Here is a 23,839-nt window from a genome sequence, read left to right on the forward strand (position 1 = left end):
GCTAGATTCCTGACTCATTTATTCCTTTCTCCTAAGTAAGTTATAATCTCCCTTTCCATTGTGATCTTATTTTTGTTGCTTTGTGGAGTGCTTTATCATTTCCAAAGTGTTTTTACAAATATTATCTTGTTTGATACTTGTGACTCCTTTGAAGGCAAGAAGGATAAATGCTATCATCCCTATTTTATATTTGAGAAAGCTTACAGAGACTTGCCTAAGGGCACATAGAGTTCTTTCTCTTTTTATAAACGATGCTGTTTTATGTGTTTTGGTATCATATGCCTCCACAGATCTATTTTGAGAAAATTATGTAGTTTTAAAAGAATCTATGTGAGAGAAAGAACAATAAAAACAACACACTGCTAGTTTTGAAGAAACACAAATTATTTAGGGCATCTAGAATACAAATTGGAATAAATGGAGCAAAGTCTTAATAATTGAAAAAAATTATTCTGTATCCATCAGCAAATGACAACTCACAAGCTGACTTAAAGTATATTATTTCACCCCAAACTCTCTCTTATAAGAAGACACGCCCTTTCCTGCAGTTTACTGGTAGCAATAAGAGTTCATTTCATACCTGTTCTGACAAATTGGAATGAGATGAAAAGCTGGGTAACGGGCCATCCACAGTTGGGCTTCCCCCTTCTGGAAATCCTGAAAGGGATTTGAGAAATCAATGGATCTTCTTTATATCTTGAGCAGTTACTATGTCTATACCTTAACACTGTGGTAGGGACACACACACTGAAAAATCACACACAGCAAAAAATCCTTAAGGGCAGTGGCTCTCAAAGCATGGTCTCAGGATGCCAGGAATCCCCAAGATCCTTTCAGAGGAGTTGTGAGGTTTTTTCCAAATATAATACATATCTCTGTGAAGCCCAATTTTCTTCATATACTTCAAACAGAAAAATGTATTGCAACAGATTGAATGTAGAAGCAGATATATGAATCCAGTTGTCTGTTACTCTGGGTATTAAAGAGATTTAAGGGCCAGCCGAGTGGCTCAGTTGGTTAAGAGCATGAGCTCTGAGCAACAGGGTTGCCGGTTCGAATCCCACATGGTCCAGTGAGCTGTGCCTGAGCTGAGCTGCCACTGAGCTGCCAACAGGAGACAGGATGGCTCTGCTGGTGAGAGCAGGTGCTCCTAACAACAAGGTTGCCAGTTCGACTCCCTCATGGGATGGTGGGCTGCGTGCCCCCTCCCCTCCCCGCAACTAAAATTGAACACAGCACCTTGAGCTGAGCGGCCAGGCCCTGAGCTGCCGATGGGCAGCTGGATGGCAACTGGACTTGGAGCTGAGCTAGCTGCGCCCTCCACAACTAAGATTGAAGAACAACAACTTGGCTGTTCCCCTTCCCCAATTACCCAACACTATTTCTGTTCCCCAATTCCCCAATAAAATCTTAAAAAAAAAAGATTTTAAAAAACGTAAATTAATGCCACTCTTCCCACTAATTGTTTGGAAAATATAGATATTTTTCATAAAAATATGTTAACATGTAATAAATTTAATATTTTAAAAATGGATTAATAAATGTTTTAAATGTCTCTTTGAATTAATACATTAAATATCGATAGAAACATATAAACCAAAGTTCTTTGGGTCTGCAATGATTTTAAGAGTGTTAAAATGGTCCCAAGACCAAAGCGTTTGAGAATTGCTGCCTTAAGGCATAAACTCAGTCTACATGTGAAGAAGCATGACATAGAGAAAATACTTCACTGCATTCGTTCATTCATTCACTGATTCATTCACTGATTCATTCACCGTGTGCCTGCCACGGATGAAGGCACTGGGGATGTGTAGCAGTCAACAAAACAGCAGAATGCCCTGCCCTCCCAGAGCTTAAATTTTAATGGAGAGAGTTAGGCAATAAAGACATAAGTATATACATATACAATATTACAGTCATAAATGCTATAGAGAAAACTAAGCAGGGCCGGGGGTTGCGGGTAGCCTCGGACAAGTAGTATGTTTAAGTAGGCTGGTCAGGGAAGGTCTCACTGAGGTGACACTTGGGTAAGGCCTGCAAGTGGAGAGGAAGGAGGCATGTGGATGTCTCAGGACAGCATGTTCGAGGTAGAGGAACAGTGAATGTAAGACCTGGCATATCTGAGGAACAGAGAGGGGGCCATTCTGCCTGGAGTGCCATGAGGAAAGGAGAGGGAAGCCAGGGATGAAGTCAGACTGGAGATAACGAAGGGACCGAATGTGTAGGACCTGGTGGGTCCCTTGACATGATTTGAGCTTTAAGAAGCATGGTATGGGAAGCTTTTGGAGGGTTTTGAACAGAGTAGCAATGTGATCTGCTTGTCTTTTAACAAGATCACTCTGGCTGCAGGGCTGGAAGTCGATAGCAGGGGGCCAGAGCAGAGACAGGAGGCCAAATCAGTGTTCCTGCTTGCCCAGGCAGGAGATGATGGTGGCTCCGAAAAAATGGCGTCAATGGATGTAGTGAGAGTTGCTGGATTCCAGATATGTTTTGAAGAAATAGCCAGAAGGTGTTGGAAGAAAGCAAGTGAGGAGGTCAAGGGTGACGCTAAGGTTTTGACCAGAGCAACCAGAATTGTCCTTTATTAAAAGGGGAAGTCTGCAGGAGATACAGGTGTAGACGAACTAAATACTTCAAATGAAAGTGTCCTGGATGTTCACAGACAGCATGATGTTCGAAGTGACAGGAGGGAGCAGTAAGGGCGTGGCAGGCCCAGCCAGGTTGGGGCTGAAGGGAGAGCGTTTTCTAAGGGTGCCGGGATGGTACTCCCAGGTGGGAGCAGCAGAAGAAGGTGGGTGGTCAGGCTCTCCCAAGGCACACAGTGCAAGGTGGTTGGTGGCTTCTGCACTTTGGGCAGCTGGGGGAGTTCAAGGCTGACATTTCCTGAGCTATGAATATGTGCCAGTCCTGTTCTGCTTTCCACATCTAAGCTCATTTTGTCCTCACACCTTAGATTCCATTTGACAGATGAGGGCTTCCCTGACCTCCCATCGAAAACAGGAGCCTCACGGCCTCCATTACTCTCTGCGACCCCACCCTCTGCCACCTTGTTTTGGTTTTCTTTATAGCACTTTAGGATTTTCTTGATATTATACGATTTATCTGGTTGTTTATTTTTCCTGTCTGTCTGCTCCAGTAGAATAGAAGCTCTGCAAGGGCAAGCACTCTATTTGTTTTTTTCACTGCTGTTATTCTTTGTGTCTAGCACAGCACCTGGCACATGGCAGATGGTCAATAAATATTTATTAATTTCAAGAATGACTTGGGTTGAAAAACAATAAAAGGTATAATAAAGCTTTACATAGTGAAACATAAAATTGCTATAGCCAAACCATCTTCACTTAATTAATTGTAGTTAGTATAATTTTTGTGTATTTAAGATGAATGAAAAATCTAATTAAAACCCAAAAAACTGATTTGTTCAGTATAAATGCACATAATTTTTTGTACATAACAATTTTTCTCTGTATTTAAATTTATTGAATCTTGATTATTTTGGAATATTTTCCAAATTACCCATGTGAGGTAGAGTTTGTTTTATTTTTTTCATTTTGTTCTATGTTAAGTAGAAAGCAAATCAAATGTTGGGCAGTTATGTTCTGCGAGCCTGATTTTTCTGATTCATATATATATTTAGGGTGATATAATAATGTTTGCCTTAGAAAAATTATCCATGTATTTGCCAAATCTTTTCAGGGTATGTTTTGTAAATCTATTTTATAATCATTAAAATGTATTTTCGATTTAATTTAAACAGCTATCATTTATTGAGGAACTTCTATATACCAAGCACCATACCAGGTATTTCCCATGTGTTGTTTTACTTAATCTTATTTTGAAAACGGTTGTATTGTTTTTGTAAAAAAAAAAATATATATTTTTATATATATATAATTTTATATATATATATATATATATATAACCAGTATGACCAGTGAAAGATGCCATTAATGCTAAAAAAAGAAAAAGTAAAAATGATCTCAAATCTACTTTTCAAACCAACTTGATGAGAAATATTCTTGGCCCCATTTTACAGATGACACAAGCTAGAGGACACTGAGCTCGTCCAGCTGGAAGGGGCAGTGTTGCGTTAGAACCCAAGGAGCTCAGACATGAAGGTCCAGCCTTAACCACTACCTGATATTACTCTTCAGGGCTTCATCTTACTTACTTGGCAGAGGTACGGGCTTTTGATGGACTTGCCTGAAAGGAAGAATTTCGGATTAATTAAAGGGCGAAGCACAGGATGAATAAGCTCGATTTTTTGTTTACACTGAAGACTTTCTGAACGCGCGCATCATGAAGGAATCCATGTGAATAGCCAAGGAAACCCATCTAAAGATAGGAGAGGCACTGAAAGCTTCAAGATCAGAAAAACTGTTCCCTTTCCTTTTGAAAAACAAGGAGCCTTGACTAAGTTGTTACATTTTGGTTAAGTCCAATAGTTAACCCCAATAGTAGGACTTTGAGAGTCTAGACAGTTTTTTTAAAGTGGTTACCTCATAAAAATTGAACACCTTTTAAAATTGAATTACAAAACAATGAAATAGCAGATCTTTACCCAGCACCACATGCCAGGGTCACTGTGCAGTGCAACAAGGCACGTGTTAATGCTGGCAGCAACAGGAGGAAACTTATTTTTAGAGGAAAAGATTCTTACTTTTGGGCAGGAGGTAACACTGGAGACTGCACACTTTCTTGCCTGTGACTAGACCCTCGGTGGCGTTCAGCAGGTATAGGTTTTTCTGCAGTAAGAAAATTCTCATATTAGGATTAGAATGAAATGTCTGTCCCCAGGCCAAAACCCAGCAACATCAACTGAGAAGCACTGGGTTTGGTCAGGTGTCTTCCCATGAATATATCTTTCACCAGAATGTCATCTATCTGCACATCTGTCGGTGAAGTGATGTGTTTGTGCTGTTAGGACCAGGACTTCCACCCCCCCAGTGTTATAGGCACACCCCCCAGCCGCTGCCTTCATCCCTTGGCAATGTACATGGGGACTAAAACTGTGGGATCTGGACCTTTAAGTGTGTGAGTGCGGATGGGAGACAGAAGATGAGCAAATTTTAGCTCTACTCCCCCCACCCCCGCTTTCTATGTGGCCTCTGTACAGGTGTTACCTCACCCTGGGTGTGTCTTCATTAGTCATAAGATGTGGTATCAGTAATTCCTTACTGATAAGTGGTAAACAAAAATTGGAAATTTTGTGAATGACCTACTTTTTTTGAAAACTTAATTGAGGAAATTTAAGGTTATCTCTATAACAAGCTCGCTTGCACTGTGTTTTCCTGAGGGAGAGGGGAAGTGGAGGAGTTATAACTAGTACACAGGGAAATGGGCGTAACCTGAAATGTAAGAAATTTACGTTGAAGCCCATAGTAAATTTTACTACTGAACCGTTAATAGATGTGATTGTAGGGCCGGCCGAGTGGCGCGATGGTTAAGAACTTGCTTGGGACGCCACAGGGCCCCGGTTCGGATCCCACATATGAGGGCCAGTGACACTGCCCTCCACAGCTAAGATGCTGAACAACAGCTCAACCTGGAGCTGGGCTGCCATGAGTCGCCGGCGACGGCGTGGACTGCAGTCCCTGTGGCAGTGGATTGCCATGGGCTACCGTGTGTAGCCAGCAGCCAGCGTGAGCGGCCAGCAGCCGCAGTGAGCGGCCGTCCAGAAGCCGGCGACTGATCTGCCTCGCCTGGGAAGAGCGCAATGATGGTGCCAACTTGGGCCAGTGAAGCAACGTCCTCCACAACTAGATTGAAGAACAAAATGACAGCAACTTGTCTGTTCCCCTTCCCCCAATTCCCCAGCACTGTTCCCATCCCCCCAGTTCCCCAATTAAAAAAAAAATCTTAAAAAAAAATAGATGTGATTGTAAACTATTTTAGTGCTTTCTTCTCCCTCAAATTTGGTCTAGGGTGTATTAAAATCTGGGTATGTCCATGGTGTGTCTCCTGTATGGAAGAAAGGCTGAGAATTATTGATAGCCTGTTATAGGAACCCAAAAGGAATGGAAGGAGTAATGAGAACTCAAAGATTCAAATAAATGGTAAGATAGACTTCAGGGACTTTTGTGGTGCACCAAAATTAGGAAGACTCGAACCTCTGAAAATCATGTTTTGAGTTTGTGGCGTTACTTTGAGCTGCCATATGTGACATTTGATTCACAACTTTACAACTTGGTAGTTTCAGAAGGAGAAACAGTGAACACATTAGGTCCCCAAAGCCAGCGAGCTTTGACCACACCTGCGTGGCCCTGCCATCCTGGAGGCTCCCTTCCTAGGCGAGAAGGGGCCACTCCCCAGCAGAAGGCCATTGCCTCTGCTCTTGAAATAAGTCACAAAGGAGATGGCATGCCCAACTCCTGCACTGGGAGCCCTTTGGGAATGAGGACACCTGAGCCAGTTGGAACATGTCATGACCCCCTTCTCTGCTGGTTTTCGGAGGCTCCTGAAGCCATGAAATCTGTATAAGGTTGTACTTACTTCCTGCAGAGGCCCACCCTATGGCTCCACTATCACTCCAAGCTCCCTGCTTAACAGGCATGGGGGACTGTAAGGAATGGAAGGACAGCAAGGTAGAAGCATCAAAGGAAAGGCAGCGGAAAGGAAGACAGCAGAAAGGGAGTATACTCAGAAATTGCCCGGGGAAAAGATGTGGGAACCGATGTTTAACCTATTGAAGCAATTAATTGTTGGAGCAATTAAAGCACACAGGTGAGCTGTAATAGACATTCAGAAAATGTCCACCTCCATTATCGAAGAAACCAGAACATTTACGTGGATCTGCCCAAATTAACTCAGGAAATGGTGCGAACACTCACTAAGCTTTTAACCTAAAGGACCTTCAAGTGTGGCATCAGACGGGTGCAGAGATTTCACTTCAATACAGTATTTTAAGTGTTGAGATTATGGATGATTCTTACTTTTTTCTGTTTTTTCCCCCCAGTATTTTCCAGGTACAAATATTTTTGAAATGGGAAAAATTCTATTAAAATGCATATGTAAGGCTTTAGGGTTATGATAAAGGAAGGAAAGCATTTGAAGATGTACTAAGACAGACACTTGAACTCTGAAAACATTATTTTGAAAACTTAGCAAAAGAACTGGTTCAAATAAACAGATTTTTTAAAAGTGTCATTACCTAAACTAAACTATTAGCTCTAAGATATATGAATGGCTCTAAATTAGTCTTCTCACCAATGTAAGGCCATGGTGCTGTTTCTGGGAAGGCATACCTGTGTGCAAACAGACAGTGGCATGTAGACTGTAACCTACCCCAGATGCTGCCCAGGCCAGCTCAGGTCCTGACCAGCTTTGCTACTCTCGACTCATTGCAAAGGGAAGGCCATTTAGTTTAGAAAATTGAGCTTCATATTTACAATTGCCTTATAAACAATGAAAAAATTTAGAAAGACTTTATATACAAATTATTAATTAAAATAAGTTTTAGAGGATGTGCTCATCCTTTAAAATAGTATAGATTTACCTTCACAAACACTTGAGGCGTTCTGTTGAGAGGCAGATGGAGTCTATTAAAAAAAAGCCAAGGATATTCAACAGTTGAATGTGGAGATAAAAGTCAAAGCAATAGTATTAAAATAAATATTTGGGGAGGACATTTCTTTCATGCTTAGCTATTCTTTCAATCACAAGAACAGTTATTAAAACCATGCAGTCCCCACCCCAACCTTTTGCATTAAGTGGCAGCCAACTGTAAGTGTCACTTGGTTTGAAGGAACAGTGTCATCTTGGTTTCGGGACCTCCCTGCTCTGTCAGTGGGGCTGATGGCTACCATGAGCCCCAGCAGGTGCCCGGCAGCAGTGCATGCACAGTGGGAACCTGGCATCTGACTTCTGTCTCAGGGCCCTACTGTCTCAGTGTTTGCTGGGTGATTGTAAATGTCAGCCTACAGAGTAGGTGCCAGGTCAGGGAGAGCTTCCTCGAATAGTGGGCTGGTCCAGGTTCCCTTTGCGCTGGCCAAAATCTGAGTTTAGTCAGGCTTATGTGTGCCTGATATGCAATTGTCAGCCATTAGCTCCCCAGCCGGAGGGCTCGGAAGTGGACACAGAGCCTCCCCGCTGGGAAAGACAGATGTCATGGGAGGCAGACAGCCTGGCCTCTGCCTCTGATCTGCTGCTGACACTCGGTGAGGCGCCAAGGTCAAATGCGCATGAACCCCTCCCAGGCAGCCTCTTCCCAGGCTAGCTGAGGAGTCCAGGGCTCTCTTGGACTGTCCAGGCAGCCACTTCAGTTGCTAAGATGGCTGTGTTCACCTTTGCTGGAAGCATGGTCAACTTTAAATAAATGGATAAGGATAAACAGTGTGGGAAATACGAAGCAGGTTTAAATGCGGATTAACTTACTGTCTTCAGTGTTGTAGCTGGCTTTTTCCTGGGGGATAAAAAAAGATTAGCTTTTGTTAAAACCCCACAAAGATAAAGCAGGGCCGTCTACTTATCATTTTACTCTCAAATTTAAACTAGAATCATGCAAGTGATATGAGTGTGTAGGAAGACTATCTGCGAAGGGCAGAAAGGGAGGGAAGCAGGCGTTAGTCGTGATCCCTCTCCCTTAGATAGGGTCCACTGACAGGTGGCGAAAGGGTTAGCTAGGGGTCCACGGGCACCAGTTGCCAGGGAGTCGGCATAACTGAGCTCTTAGTCCAGCTCTGCTGCGAATGACTCCGTCACCTCAGGCCTCTCTGGGCTGTGAGGCCAGTTGGAGCTTTAGTTTCCTCCACTTTAAAATGAGGATGAGTCAGGGTTTTCAAAGTGTGTATACAGAGCCCCCCCCCTCCTCCCACAGCACCCCCAGGGTGCTGCCTGGGGATGGAGAGTGGAGATATGAGGGTGGCTGTGCAGGTGAGGTTGCAGCTGACACCTCCTCATGCCAACTTCTGCCCTGCCTCTAGGGGACTGTTCCCTCCTAGGTACCTGCCTGGGATTTCATTCCGAACAGAGACATTCAAGACCAACACAAGTTTGAAAACTACTGTGTTTTGAGGTCCTAAAGGTGCTTACCTAAGGTATCATTCTGGTTGTTTTGTTCTTTTTTAATTTCCAGTAGATATTAGAATCTAATATTGCTAAGGTTTAATGCTTCTTTTCTGTGTTTATTTTAAATACTGTCTGTCTGCCTGTTTGTCTCTCTTACTTTGTTTTTGACTGAGAGCTGAAAATATAGGGGAAGACTACTAACAATTTCCAAGTGCTTCTAAGATGTCTGGCACTGGGTTAGGCTCTTTTCATGTTATTTAAACTTCATAATAACCTTTTAAAATGGATAGTATTATCACATTTTAGAGATTAGTACACTGAGGCTCAAGGAGACTCAGTAATTTGCCCGAAGTGGTAAAGCTGAGACAAGAAAGAAGTGTGCAGTGTTTTGATGAATAAAACCCTGAAATTAAGAATTTATTTGCTTTATACAAAGGCAGAATTAAGATTATAACCATGCAGGCAAGCTGAAACACGTTTATTTAAATGTGCTTTTACAATAATCTATTGAGTCAATATAAAATTGTGGGGTCTCTGTACTATTAGCATATTACAATCCTCGTCAGACAGTTTACAAAAAGCCCTTTTAAGTTCAATATGAAAGAATGATTCTCTCATCTCCCTTTTGAAAGGAAGCTTGGCAGTGTTGCTTTGATTAAACACTCCAGTGTAGGCTGCGTGGCGTACACGTTTGTTTAGAGATAATGCATTAACTGCTTGAAAGAGAAGACGAGGAGTAGAAAGTAATGGTGACACCTGTTAGTGGAACTCAATATTATTCAGGTGCTGGAGCTTCTGTCTGAGGAACATTGTAGGTCAGTGGACTCAAGATTTAGCTAAAAGTGTCTGGGAGGAAAGACTACCAGCTTTCGATTTCAGCAAAGGCACCCCTAGTCCATCTTGAAGCATGCCATGGGGGTCGAGGAGAAGAACATGAAAGCAGGGTTTCATTTTCACACTCTTCAAGAACACACCTATTGTGATGTGAGGTGTACCTGTATCTGAGCTCGGACAGGTGTGCACTTCTGGATGGAGACAGCAGAACAACACCCCCCACCCCCCACCCCCCAGATTCACAGGCAGGACTCTTTTGTGGATCTCAGGCAGGTCCTGCTCACAGCAGTGGTGGGGACCATCCACTCAAATCTCAGAGCGGCTTCTCTGCAACAGGTACTCACCCGGCCCTGGGCAGTGGGGACGGCACGGCCGGTGAAGAAGGTGACTTAGAGTCCCAGCACCCACTGTTTCGACCTGCACAAACATATATCATAGGTCAGTCTCCAAGGCCTGACCCGGGGCTGATGGTCACAGTGAGGCTGGCCTTTTTTGGCAGGCCCAGAAACACATGCACATTTTTTGTTACTTTCAGTTAAGCGTATATAGGTGTTTACATTCAAACTGTTGGGGGAAAACCTGTAGGCAAAGGTGATGAAACATTTTTTAAAATGTCCGTTTATCAGCTCAGAACTAGGGTGTGAATTAGAGACTCCATCTTAACATTTACCCCATGAGACAAGCCCAGAGCCCCTGATTCTGTGAGCTCAGTGAGAACCCCACAAGGGCCCCTACGGGAGGAAGCCAAGAGCTCGGAGTTGTATATGTGTGCACACCAGGGGTGCCCGGAGATGGAGGCACAGGCTCACCACTCCCTATACACACCTATAGACATTGCTCATTCATAACCACACTTAAGCACCATACCTACACCTCGTTTCACATTTGGGGGATACGCATTCATTCATCTCTGAGTTCTCAGGGCCTTGACCCATTGCACAGAGAGACAAATTGAGACAAGTGGCAAGCTACCGCCCAGATCTCATCTTCTGAAGTCACAGAAGCGACCCAAAGGGCCTGGTCCACTGCACTCAATCCCCCCCCACCACCTGAAGATGGAAGCCAGACAATCATTATGAGGGAGAAAGGTGAGAGACGGGGAGAGCTTCACCACTGGGATAGAGGGCAGGCCTGGAGGGGGACAGGCCAGAAGGTAAGCCAGCTCCCCGCAGTGTAATCTGGCTGCCTCCTCTTAGGCCGATGCTCTCCTGCCTGGACATTACTGCTCAGGGAGACAAGGCCTATTTATTGAATTAGATGGAATGCAATAGTTTATTAAGAACCTACTACCTTTATAAGCCCACAACTCCTAATGGACTCAAAGGCGATACTCTGTAAAAATAGTTTGGACTTGCCCTCAGTGTATATTATTTTCGTTTGTGAGATAAAGCACACATAAGTAAACACTGAAGTAATTATCAATTACCAAGAATTACTGAGAACCTGGCAAGTGTAAAGCCCGTGCAGGCACTGTGTTAGCGGCTGTGGAAGAGGTGAAGAGATAGAGACAGGCCACTGCCCTCTCAGAATTTATAACAGGAGAAGACGTGTGCCCCATGCCACCTCCTCTGACAGGGCCACCTATTGCAAACACAGAAAAGAAGGCCTCAAAAAGTATTAAAAATAGAGATCTTAAAGTTTATCCTCATGAACTTGACTAGAGAGAGGCCTTTAGACTCTCAGAGCCCGTCTGCTCTTTTTCTACACACAATGCTCTCACACAGGGCTAGTTTCCATAAGCACTCATGAATGAGAGCAGCGGCACAGAGTGGGTAGTCCTGACTCCATGGGTAGCCTTTCCCAGCACCCTGTAAAGGAATGCCTCCCTCCTGTGGAACTCCGACTTACCTGTCACCTGACCTAGAAGTGATTTTAAAGAGACTACATTAGGAATTTGTAACATTTCTTGTGACAATAAGCTGAAATGTCATCCGAATATGTAGTATGACTCCCACTCTGTTTTATTAGCTATTGTACCAAATTGATACGGTTCTTCAAATTCTTTTTTTTTATTTTATTTTGTTGGGGAACAGCCATGGTCATTGGTTATACATTGCTTTCATGCTACAATGGCATAGTTGACTCTTTTAAGGAAAGCACAGCTCACAGCGACCCATGGGGGGATTGAACCGGCAACCTTGGTGTTATCAGCACCACACTCCAACCAACTGAGCTAATCGGTCACCCCTTCAAATTCTTAATACCTGAGATTGACCTGTAAAATACACTTGGCTACTCATAGATTTTGATGGAAGATTTCAGAGAAGGGGGGAAAAAAAACCTGGTCTGAAAAATAAGGAAGTAGAAAGGAGGTCTAAGTCAGAATTTCCTCCCAGGGATTTTCCTTTTTTTTTTTTTAAATGCCAAGGGCTCGATTGGCCCGGGTTCATTATCGTTGTCGCATCTACTGCCTGGCTTTTCTGCAAAGCTTCCCTTTCCCTCATATCTCCATACAATCTGCCAACGTCTTCCTTCTCCTTCCCTCCTTATAAATAACTTCTGCCATCAGACCAGAGGGCACGCCTGTTCTCTGCTGGTGGGGGAGGGTAAGTGCTGGTGGAAAACCTATGGTCTTGCATCAGGAAGACAGCGTTCTAGTTATTTCTCTACCAGTAAGCTGGCAGTCTGGCCTCTTACAAGCCACCGTGCCTCAGTTTCCTTCTCTGTGAAGTGGGGACACCACTACCTACTGTACTTAACTTAGAGTTATTGTGGTAAGATAATAGGGAAACGTTAAACATGTAAAGAATTAGACAAATGGAAAGGGATTAAAAGTAGTTGAGGTTCAAAACATTATGTTAAGTGAAAGGAGCCAGATGGAAAAGGCTACATATTGTATGACACCAGGTATATGAAATGTCCAGAAAAGGCAAATCTATAACAACAGAAAGCAGATTGGCAGTTGCCTGGGGCTGGGCATGGGAACAGCATTGACCATAAATGGGCATAAGTGATCTTTTGAAGTTGGGGTGGGCATGGAAATTTTCTAAAACTGGATTGAGGTGATGCTTACAAAACTCTGTACATGTAATGATTTACAAAAATAATTGAATTGTACATGAAAAATAAGTGAGAAATTATAGCTCATAAAGGATCTCAGTAAATATGGTTATGGCTGCTTTTGTTTTACACCTTGTTATCAGCTACCATAGAATCTCGAGGCGCCCAGCACTGTGTCAGTTACTTTAAATGTGCCTCTCTAAGCCTCACCTAACATCAAGTGAAGCAAACGGAGGCTAAGAGAGGTTAGGTAGCAGGGGTGGGTTTGAAAACGAAGGCTATTTGCTTTTGAAGCCCAGACAGGTGCTTGCCTCTCCAGCCAATGCCTCATAATGTTACTTTGGGGTATGATTTGGCATTTCAGGTTCACTTGCTGCCCCTCCCTCATGTGGGGAAAGATGGTGAAACAGAGGGGTGCTTTTGTGGATGCTCATGGAAGGATGGAGAATGACTCTTCTATTTCAGAGGCCAGTGACCCTCTCTGCTGCTCTGGGCCTGAACTCAGACACGGCCATGGCTGGGTAGGATAACCTGGTACCCTCCTCACTGCCAGGATCCTTGAGATCTGGCAAAGCCAGGTTCTTGGTTGGAATACTCCAAGGGAGATATTGGGAATGCGATAGAGGGAGATGTGTCCAAAAGCATAATAATGAAAGAGAAAAATCAGCTTTGTTTTAATTGTATTGAGCAAAAAACTATCTTAATGTTTGATTTAACAGTGCAGGCCTTGCACAGGAGGTGCTTACCAGAGTTTCTCAGCTAGGATAACAGTTCACCCTTAGTTTTTCCTTCTACTGCATATTATTTTATGCACCATCCTCTTTTCAGTTTTACATCCATGTTGGTAAGTTTCCTTATTCTTAACAATCCCAATTTTGACCTTCTAAGTCCTTGGGATTTACCTCCCTTTTAGCTGCTATAGAAACCCTATGATCATGAGTGGGGCTTGCACGCTAGCTGGAGGAGCCCTTACTCTCAGGCACTGCATGAACCCTTACAACATAAAGAGATTAATTTAACAACTTCAGAAGAATTGGGGCTATATAGGTAAAGTTCAACTTGCATATTAGCAGGGAATTGTAAATTTCCAAACTGCTCCCCTATTTTAAAAAATAAGGAGATACAATACGTTTGAAATGCTGTTTACTTAGAGGAAGTTCAGAAATACTAGCCTGGTCTCCCCTCTGCGAACCAGCCGGAGGTGGCACCTCCTATTCTAAATGCTCACTTAGAGATAAGTCACGATGGGCTTGAGTCTTTCTGTTTGTTTAGACCAGTGGTTCTTAACTGGGAATGATTTTGCGTCCCCTGCCCCCGAACATTTGGCAATGTTTGGAGACATCTTTGCTTATTACTACTGGGGCAGGGGTGCTACTGGTGCCCTGGTGGGCAGAGAGGCCAGGGATGCTGCTAAACATCGTACAATGCACAGCACAGCCCCATAAAAAAGAATTATCTAGCCCCAAATACCAAGAATGCTGAGGCTGAAAAACCCTGATTTAGAGTAAAACTTATATGAAAAGGATTCAGAACCCCAGTTGTTTCCTGAGATGTGTCCAGGATGCTCTGCCAGACTGTTCATGAATCTAGGCAGGTTAATCTAGGGATTCTGAATAATAGCAATAATAAATAGCAGATCTATCATTTTATGAGTGTGATTCAAATGTATTTTCTCCTTTAATTCCCACCATCTCCCTTGGCATAGGTGACATTTTTCCCTCCATTTTTTCAGAGGAGGGAACTAAGAAGCAGAGAGATTACTTAGCTTGTTAGAAACCCAGCACCTAGCACGTGTCAGACCTGAACCGTCTGGCTTTGGAGTCTGTGCTAAGTCCTGCTCCGGGGCTTCTCAGTCTGGAGCATAATGGAGAGGGACCCCCAGCACTGCACCGAGTCCTTGGTCAGCACCTTATTCTCTATCAAAGAGCCAAAGGCAGCATTAACCAGAGGCACGTGGCATAGCGTGGCACTTTGACAGAAACACCCCACTGAAACCTTAGCACTTTCATGATGCCTATTGGGGCACTATCTGAAGCTTTTAAAGGTTAGATGGTCGGTTATTCAAAGACACAGGCAAGTCGTCTAATCATTCAAATGATCTCACTTCCTCCCTCCTCCTGTACTTCCTCCTGTCTGTATCCAGCAGTCATATAATCAGGACATTATCTGCTTGTTCAGGTTTGGTTTCTTCATCTGATGCCTCTGTAATAAACGTGTAGCTATGCTTGATTAATAGAAAACGAATGAATAATAAATACAATGGGCTGATGCCTTCATGATGGTACCATGTGATTCTTTAAATGCAGCCAGTATTGGGGCCTCAGTCACTCTCTCAACCAACTGATGCATCCACCATTTCAGTAGCTACTCTTGGTCAGGTCCTGCCTAGGCCATGGAAACACAGCTGTGAGCAAGACATGGCGCTGAAAGTCTTACAGGAGAGACAAAACTCAGGAGGGATCTGGGGATACAGAAGGAGTGTCAGGTGCTATAGGAGTGCAGCCCCAGGGGATCTAGCCCAATGTGGGGTCGGGAAAGACCTCCTGTATAAGCGACATTTAAGGCAATGTCTTCTAGGAGCTTGCAATGTAATTAGATTAAACTGTGGTACAAAGTAATCAGGGAGCAGGTAGGGGCTAAGTGTAAGTGGGATGAGACTTATGGCGAAAGAAAGCTCTCTCAGGTTATAGAAACCATAGGAGGCTTCCTGGAAGGGGAGACCTCAAACTGGGCCTCGAAGAATGGGTAGGTGTTGGTGTCATAAAAATGACAACAAAAAGACCAAAAGGCAGGACCCATAAAATATAGAAGTATTGGAATATTGGGTGTGTTTTAGGCAGAAGTCCTTGTTAGATAAGGAGAACATTTTAAGATGCAAACACCAGAGTTCGTTAAATTATTCTTCTAAATAAGGGTTTTTAGACCTTCATTTATCTGTTTCAATGAAAGATTTTCTGTTCTGGTAGTAACAGCCCTTCTTCTGAGTTATGAGTCAGGACTCTCCATTTCAGCTGGGACCAAAGCAAATGTGATGTATTAGGTTGATATGTTGACACTTGTTCCCAGCAATTAAGATGAGCTGGATATGATGGCTCTCACCTCTACTCCCCAAATATAAACAGCCTGTAGGTTCTGAGGGAGAGGATAAATAAGACAAGAACTTGTGAAGACGGTGAACCATTACACAAGAAATGAGTCTACGAAAAGATAAAAACAAAACAAAACTCTTCTTTCATATTCTCCCAGGGATACTGTCTCTGGAAGCAGAGTTCAGTCTCCCAAGCTCTTGTGTTCAGACTTCAGCCCTGGGAGACAGAAAGGCTGACTGAGGGAGGTGGATGGAGGGGATGGGGGACAGAGCGCAGGCTGGAGAGGAGCCTCCTGCCCCTCTTTGTGCTGTAATAGGGTGCGAGTGTGGGCACCACTCTGCATCATGGGCCTCAGTTTTAGCGTTGACAAACCCTACAGGAGACAACTAGGAACCACTGGGAGTTCATGGTTTTGGGTAGCAGTGACATGGTAAAAACTAACTTTGTAAGGGATGAACCTGGCAACTTTGGAAGGCCTTCAGAAGCTCAGCCTAGTGACTGAAGAAAGAGCCTAGATCGGGTATGGCTAGTGGACTGTCTCAAACAGAAAGTGTAAAGTGATAAAGAAAGCCTAGACTAGGGTGGTGGCAATTACAATACAAGAGCAAATGCAGGAAACAGAAATAGCAGACTTGGAAAGAACACAGGCACTGAGACAGGTAGCCTAGAGGCTGACATGCCAAGAAGGATAAGGGTGCCCAAAGTGCAGGGAGGCCGATGGGTGCATTGTACTTGAGGCAGTGGGAACGTCAAGGTGTTCAGAAGGAACCTCAGGTCAGGGTTGGACACTAGACAGTTATCAGCTTAGACAAGAGAAGCGAAGAATGGATGAACCCTAAAGAAGTGGAAAACCATACTCTTTACCAAGCACCTACTGTATGCCGGACACTGCATTAAGTTTCCCATTCACTGTTTCAGTCTTCTCCTGTCACAGTGCATTAGCCCCATTTACAGATGGGAAAACCTGATGCTTGGCGAGGTGAACTACAGAGCCAAAGGGGTACGGCTCGTAACTGGGGGCTTTGGGGTTCCAACCTGGGTCTGTCTGGGTCTGTCAAAATCCAAGCTCTCAACCACTACACCTGATTCTGAAAGGAGAGCAAAGGGCCGAGGGCTGAAGGATGCAGAGATCCTCAGTCAGGGAGAAGAGGAGGAGAAGAAGCCAGCAAAGTGCCCAGTGAGGTAGGATGAAAACTAGGACTTGTCTAATAGAGGTCCGAGGGCCACCAGACAGTGAATGAGGAGGAGAATAAGACCTTCTGTTACCATGCATTAAGAAATTTGAAAATACAGGTGATTAATATTTGATCTCAGTTGTTTCTCTTATTTGGAATAGATTAAAAACCAAAACCCCAAATGTAATCATTTCACAATTTTAAAAAGCACACCACATCATGCATATACTTTACCTGAAGCTGTCGCTGGAGGAGGGCCTGGCTTGGAGGAGTTATTTGGCTTGGTTGATCTATTTACCATGGGAGCTTAAACACACAGAAATATATAATGATTACTGATAGAGTCTAATGAAGGAGATTCACACTTATGAGAAAATGCATTGAGGAAACAACAGTTCAGACCAGAGAATTTGCAAAGGATGGGAAAAACATACTAATAATAAGCACAGAAGCCATTAAAAGAAGCCTTCTCAGAAGAAACACCTTTAGAATGACTATATTAATGATTAAAGAAATAACCAAATTATTTTATGATAGGGATTTTGTTAAAGTGAATAGTGGCCTGGAATTTTGTTTGCCAAACCGGAGGTCTAGGAGATGAAAGAGGTTTGTTTGTTTAATCAGGAGAAGTATATGGAACCTAACAGTGGAGGTGCCAGATTATAGCCTGACCTCCCCTGGCACGCACAATGCATGCCGTTTCTTTTGGAATTTGAGGAGTTTGTTTGAGAGGGGATGTTTAATGTGTATTTGTTGTTTTGTGGTGATGGGTGGCTTAGGATTTAGGTGGGTCTTGAAGCTGTTGGTGATATTTAGGGAACGCAGGAGAGGGTTGTGACACAGATGGCAGAGTAAAAGCTGACTACAGCCACTTTAAAGTTTATTAGATGAGTAATGTTACTTGAAGAGGCATCACTTACATAGGATTATATTCTTCACAGTGACTATATCCAGAGGAAACAGGCACTGTTCCACTGAGGGGGTGTGGCACTGGCTTTTTAAGATAATTTGTAATTGCATTTGTTATTCTGTGAAGGATCCAACAACAACATATTTCCCAGGGGCCTGAAATAGCACTAAATTTAAAGGATCAGAACACAGAGCACATTTCATTCCTTCATCTTTTCAGTCCTCTGCAGATATTGTTCCTTGTGCAATATTTGTAAGGCCCACATGGTGGCTTGTGACTTTGTGAGTATTAGGTTTTAGGAGAAGGCCATTCTAAGTGAGGACAGGGAATGACATGCACCGAGGTGCTTTCATGCTTTGAGATAGGAGAATTAATCATGGAACAGGACGGAAGAAGAAGGTAAAGGCTTCTTTGACACAGAGATGGGCAAGGAGACTCACTGGTGCCTCTGGTCAACCTGCCAAAGAAGCCAAATGCTGGGGCCACAGAGGAGAGGGCCCAGGCACCATAGTTTCTGAGCCCCGTAGTGCTTGCTACCAAGTAGTCTTTTACAACCCCATCAACTGCTACAAGTTTTCAGGTGCTTAGAACTACAAGCTCTTGCCTTTTTCAGATGAGAATGAGCTGCTTTCTGTGGGATGAATGTAGTTTTCATCTTCATCTTCCACCGGGACCACGTAATCAGCCTAAAAGAAGTGCAGACATGCATGGAAAGACTGCTCTACAGCCATAGTTTACTGTATGGGGAGGAGTGATTTTTAAAAAAATCTTTTTTGAGATATAATTCATATGTCCTTAAATTCTCCTATGTAAAATGTATAATTTGGTAGTTTTTAGTATAATCATAGAGTGTGCAACCATTACCACAATCTAATTTTAAAACAATTTCATCACCCCAAAGGAACCCTGTACCCATTAGTTGCTCCCCCATTCACCCCTTTCCCTGACCTAGTCAACCACTAATCTACTCTCTGTCTTTAATATTTGCCCATTCTGGATATTGTGTATAAATGGAACCCTACAGAATGTAGTCTTTTGTGACTTCTTTCACTTAGCATAATAATTTTAAGGTTCAACCATGTTGTTGTATGTATCATTACTTCCTTTCCTTTTATGGCCAAATAATATTCCATTGTATGGATATACCATATTTTGTTTATCCATTCATCAGGTGATGGACATTTGAGTTGTTTTCACTTTTTGACTAACATGAATAATGTTGCCATGAACATGCATGTACAGGTTTTGTATAGATGTACATTCCTCTTGGGAATATGGCTAGTGGTAGAATTGCTGGGTCGTATCATAGCTCTATGTTTAACACTCTGAAGAGCTGCCAAACTGTTTCCCAAAGTGGTTAGTGCTGGCTGGAGAGCAGCGGTGGAGGAAGGAAGACATGTGTCAGTCCAGACAGTCCAGGCGCCTTCCCCCCTCCCCTGCATCCTTCCTTCCAGGTGGTTCAGAAACCTTCTGGACAGGTTTACTTTACCTCATCCTCAAGGTCTTTGGGTTTGGGTGGGAACTGAGGTTTCTGCAGAGGAGTTGGGGTCGGCATTGTGGAGGCCAGTCTCGCCTTAGCCGAAGGCCAGCTAGGCTTACTGGGAAGGGTCTTGCTGAAGGGCGGAGACTGCCTCTGGCTTGATCGATTGTCTTGAAAAGAACAACAACAAAGGATAAGATGAAAGGGACCCAGGTTCATTTTGGGTGGGGGAACCACTAAGATCTAGAAAGTACGAAACCTCTGGCATCTCTGTAGCCACAAATGATTAGCGGGGCATTCCTTAAAAGAGTAAAATGACATGTTAGGCAAAAAATTTCAACTACCTGTTGACTTACATCATAAAAACCAGAAGAATGTCCTCATCAAAAACATCCTCTCAGGGGAGAGACGGAGACCCATGAACTCAGGAGAGCTGACAGCCCAGCACTCTGCCAAAGAGAGTGGGTGATGACTTTGGCAGTGTGGATGGTCTATGAGGGGGTGCTCCTCCATGGTTCACTTGCTCTATGAACCCTTAAGGGCAGTAATTCTCAATCCTGCTTGCACATAAAAACCACCTGGGATCTTTAAAAAATGCCAAGGCCCAGACCCCACCCCAGACATAACTGGTTTGAACTTGTAGGGAGGACCTGGCATTATAGATTTTAAAAGTCCCCCAGGTTATTCTAAGGTGCATTCAGGGTTCCGACTACTCATCTCAGTGAACCTACATGTTCTTCCCCTCCATGATTTCCTTCATATCAGGGAGAATCTGTGACTTCCTCCCATCTAGGAGCTTCCTCAGAAGACACTAGGGACGGAGTCCAGGCTCTGAAGTCAAATGGCCCTGAGTTCGGTCCCCAACTCTGCCACCCACCAGCTGTGTCCCTTTGGGCTAGTTATTCGTTATTCAACTTCTCTGGCACTCACATTCCTCATTTTAAAAATGAGGATCATCATACCCACCTCAGAGAGTTACTGTAGGGATCAGGAAGAAAGCAGTGAAAGCAGGATGAGCAGTGTGTCTGGCAGAGTCAACACGCTCACAGATCTAATAGTACCCAGGTAATGTGGTGGGGGGCTTAGGCAACACGGCGTGTACGCCGTCAAGTCTGTGAGCACGGGTTTGGACTGATACACTGTGGGAAAATCTTAGCACAGGAATAACTGGTGTGCTCCCCACCCTGGAAACAGCACGGGCGCTTTCTCTGGCTTCTTGCTGCTTCCTCCTGCCGCAGCCTGTCCCCAGCCAGATGCAGCTGCCTCTGCCTGTCATGCCCCCAACCCTGTTCTCCTCCCGGTGCCTGCTCCTGCATTTCGCCCAACTGTCTGCCTAGTAGAAGGTATGTGGTTAACTACACATTCGATGCCTCCTCAGAAGCCTCTTTCCAGGGGTTACAGCCATGTCCAGGCACGAGGGCATCCACTTTACTGTGCCTGTAACTCTGTCTCAGTTTTTGTAGTTTTATTGGCAGCCCTTTGAGTTTACTTAGGTTTCTTCACATTTCAGCCCACCAGAAGTAGCAAAACACAGAAGACAGGCTGTGAAGAGTGTGCCCTTGAATGAGCCACTCGACCACCCTGAATTGTGGTTTCCTGGTCTGTCAATGGGCCTAACGTAGCCCCTTCCCTCCCGGGATTGGTGATGATTGAACAAGGTCACTGAAAAGTGTGGTGGACGGTGTGTGGAGCAGAGAGGTGAAGAGCATGCACTTTGGAGGCTGAGCTGACTGGCTCGCATCCCAGCTCCACCACTTACAAAACCCTGGACCATTAGTTCACTCCTCTGAACCTCCCTTGCCTCCTTTGCAGGGTGAAGAGGAATACTTCTCTCGTAGGATTGTCGAGAGGGTGCAGTAGGCCAGGGCTGGAAAGTACTAAGTTGTAAACTATGAAAAGTCTGTTTTGCTTGCCGCCCAATGCTCAGTGCTTAGCATGGTTCTGGCACATAGCCAGTGCTCAGTACATTAATTGTGGCATGAAGCAGCAAGCAGTGTCTGGTGGGTGTAAGGAGGCAGTTCATGGCCGTGATAATGGACACAGAGCCTTTGACAGGTAGGGGTGCGCTGTACAAGTGAGAGCATCACTGGTGATTATCACCAACGCACTCCCCTCCTAGGACTGAACACAGATTTCTTGTGAGACATTAAAAGCCACACTCAGACCTGGAAGCCAGACCTGAGCTGTGTCCATTTAACCTACGAGGCTAACTGCAGGCCTAGTTCCTCACCCCCACCCTCACCCCCAGTAAAAAGTCCAGTGTAGACTCAGTGTGTCAAGTCAGTGGGTGTGGGGCAGACGTGCAGGAAGGAGGGGTGTGAGCAGACACTGGGATCCCTGGTGGTCATCCTTGTTCTGTACAGATGTTTCAAGAGAAATTCCAGAACTTTGTGCACAGGAAGTTGGAAGAGAAACGGGGACTATCAATCAATCTCAGGGTTGATTTCTCAAGGGACTGTGGGGAGCAACCATCCGGGTGTGCTCATTTAGCTTTTGCCCGTTTTCAATATTCCTGATTTAGGAAGGATACCTTTCCTCTCAAATGGGCAAGCTTGCCAGTTGGGGCTCCATTACTTGTGAGTGACCAGACGACCCACTTGGAGGTGGTGAGTGGGAGGTGCCCACCAACCACGGCCTGCGCCCACCTCCCTGGCTGCCTGGAAGGCGGAGCACCCAGAGTCTGGGGCGGGGGCGGCCTCACCTACGTACTCGCCCCTGGCAAAGGGCAGGGCTGGGTGAACTGTCCTCGTCTCCTGCTCGACGGGTGGCGGCTCGTAACTGTCGTCCCCCGTCTCCTCGGCGGGCAGCACGTACATCTCTGAGTCCGAGTGCTCGTCTGGGTTTTCATAATCGCTGTCCTGCAATACAGACACACCTTGCTCAGTACCCATCTGGGCTTAGTCGTCAGGACAGCGCCTGCCTTAGGAGGCCAGAACGGCTCCCCCAAGGTCGGGACGAGGACGCAAGGCTTGGAGAGGCTGGCTCACCAAGGTTAGGCAGCCAGCAGAGGCGAAGCTGGGGTGCAAGCCCCGCCTTTCTGCCTGCAGAATTCATCACCTCGACCACTGTCCTGGGGGAACAGGTGGACCATCGAACCCGCAGAGTAGCTGAAACTCTGTCTGTGGCCAAAGAAAGACAGCTGGAGAGAAAATGTATTTTAAGAAGGCAGAAAAAGGGCTCAATAAAATAGAATAACTGACAGGTTTCATTTATCATGAATGAAAAAGTTGAGGAAAAAGTAAGTTTAATAAGGAGAGAGTAAGGAGAGACAGAGGAATACGTAGACACTTTTGAGGAGATGAGGTTTAATTTTTTTTTTATTTTTAATTTTTAAATAGAGCTGGTAAGCCACAGGGGCTAGGCTTCAAACTGACTCAAAGTCCTCTCTCTCTCTTTCTTTTTTTTTTTAATGTAAATTTTATTTAAGTTAATACTAAAAAATACAGTAACATGGTCTGAAGTTCAAACAGTTCAGAGGATGTAGTGAAGTCTCTTTCCCAGCCACTCAGTTCCTCTCCCCAGAGGCAGTTACTAGCTTCTTGTGCATTTTGTTCATCCACAGTTTATGCATACAGCATGCATACATATATTCATGTGGAGGAAATATTTGGTCCAGGACTTAAGAGGCCCTCTGACCTCTGTGTCCACTGCCCCCCAGACTTCCTGACACAATGTGTGATCCTTACATGATTTTCCAATGAATGGATGATGCACCCGCCCTTTGGCCTGTCTCCTTTACTTGCAATTGTATAACACTGATGCAGGTATACGTGATGCAGGTATAGTGTAGTGTTTCCTTCGCTGCTGTATCCTCAGGACCTGTAACAGGGCCGGCACATGATAGGAGCTCAGTATGTTTGGAGTGCATGAGTGAGTGAATGAGCGGGGACTATACTTTCCTCCTCAGTCTGTAGGGAGATGGGGAGAGGAGAAAGGTGGGGTGAATAGTGGGATAAGGAATGAGAAAAGCTGAAAAGAGAGTGTTCCCCAAGGTGGTTGGAGGAGTGTTAGGAGAGGGGGTACAAGGAGGAAGGGGCCCAAAGAGGGTACTTGTCCTTGCCCTAGAGTAGGAGAGCTGGAAGGGACAGGAAGGGGTGAGGTAAGAAAATTCCAGTAGGGGGCATTTTCCCAAACGCTTATCTCAGTAATAGCAGATTACTATTGGATGGGAGGTGGGGGGCTCCAAAATCTCTCCTGAACATGAATGTGAAATAAGGTTGAGTAGAATAACGGTAATGATAATCACTAATAATAATAGTTATTATAACCACATTTCTATGCACTGCATACCTCATTTACTCCTCACCACAATCATATGAGATAGTGTTTTTTAAATCCCATTTTA

General features: G+C 44.4%; 2 protein-coding genes across 3 annotated transcripts in view; one reads left to right on the forward strand and one right to left on the reverse strand.

Annotated features, from left to right (window-relative positions):
• ZNF518A (zinc finger protein 518A) overlaps positions 1 to 4,161 on the forward strand; it is a 55,155-nt gene extending 50,994 nt beyond the window's left edge. Inside the window, exons 7-8 of the mRNA XM_019639058.1 lie at positions 3,758 to 3,801; positions 4,037 to 4,161. Coding sequence (XP_019494603.1) covers positions 3,758 to 3,801; positions 4,037 to 4,040 — 48 coding nt within the window. The 3' untranslated portion in view covers positions 4,041 to 4,161. The remainder of the gene's footprint in view (positions 1 to 3,757; positions 3,802 to 4,036) is intronic.
• BLNK (B cell linker) overlaps positions 1 to 23,839 on the reverse strand; it is a 77,654-nt gene that overhangs the window by 10,274 nt on the left and 43,541 nt on the right. For both annotated transcript variants that reach the window (XM_019639062.1, XM_019639061.1), the window contains 10 exons: positions 22,196 to 22,352; positions 19,504 to 19,664; positions 18,619 to 18,700; positions 17,339 to 17,410; positions 10,185 to 10,257; positions 8,374 to 8,401; positions 7,496 to 7,538; positions 4,661 to 4,745; positions 4,172 to 4,203; positions 581 to 657 (listed from right to left, as the gene is read on the reverse strand). In XM_019639062.1, the coding sequence (XP_019494607.1) occupies positions 581 to 657; positions 4,172 to 4,203; positions 4,661 to 4,745; positions 7,496 to 7,538; positions 8,374 to 8,401; positions 10,185 to 10,257; positions 17,339 to 17,410; positions 18,619 to 18,700; positions 19,504 to 19,664; positions 22,196 to 22,352 (810 nt within the window). The remainder of the gene's footprint in view (positions 1 to 580; positions 658 to 4,171; positions 4,204 to 4,660; positions 4,746 to 7,495; positions 7,539 to 8,373; positions 8,402 to 10,184; positions 10,258 to 17,338; positions 17,411 to 18,618; positions 18,701 to 19,503; positions 19,665 to 22,195; positions 22,353 to 23,839) is intronic.

Source organism: Hipposideros armiger, unplaced genomic scaffold, assembly GCF_001890085.2.
Source record: "Hipposideros armiger isolate ML-2016 unplaced genomic scaffold, ASM189008v1 scaffold_42, whole genome shotgun sequence".
NCBI classification, from domain to species: Eukaryota; Metazoa; Chordata; class Mammalia; order Chiroptera; family Hipposideridae; genus Hipposideros; species Hipposideros armiger.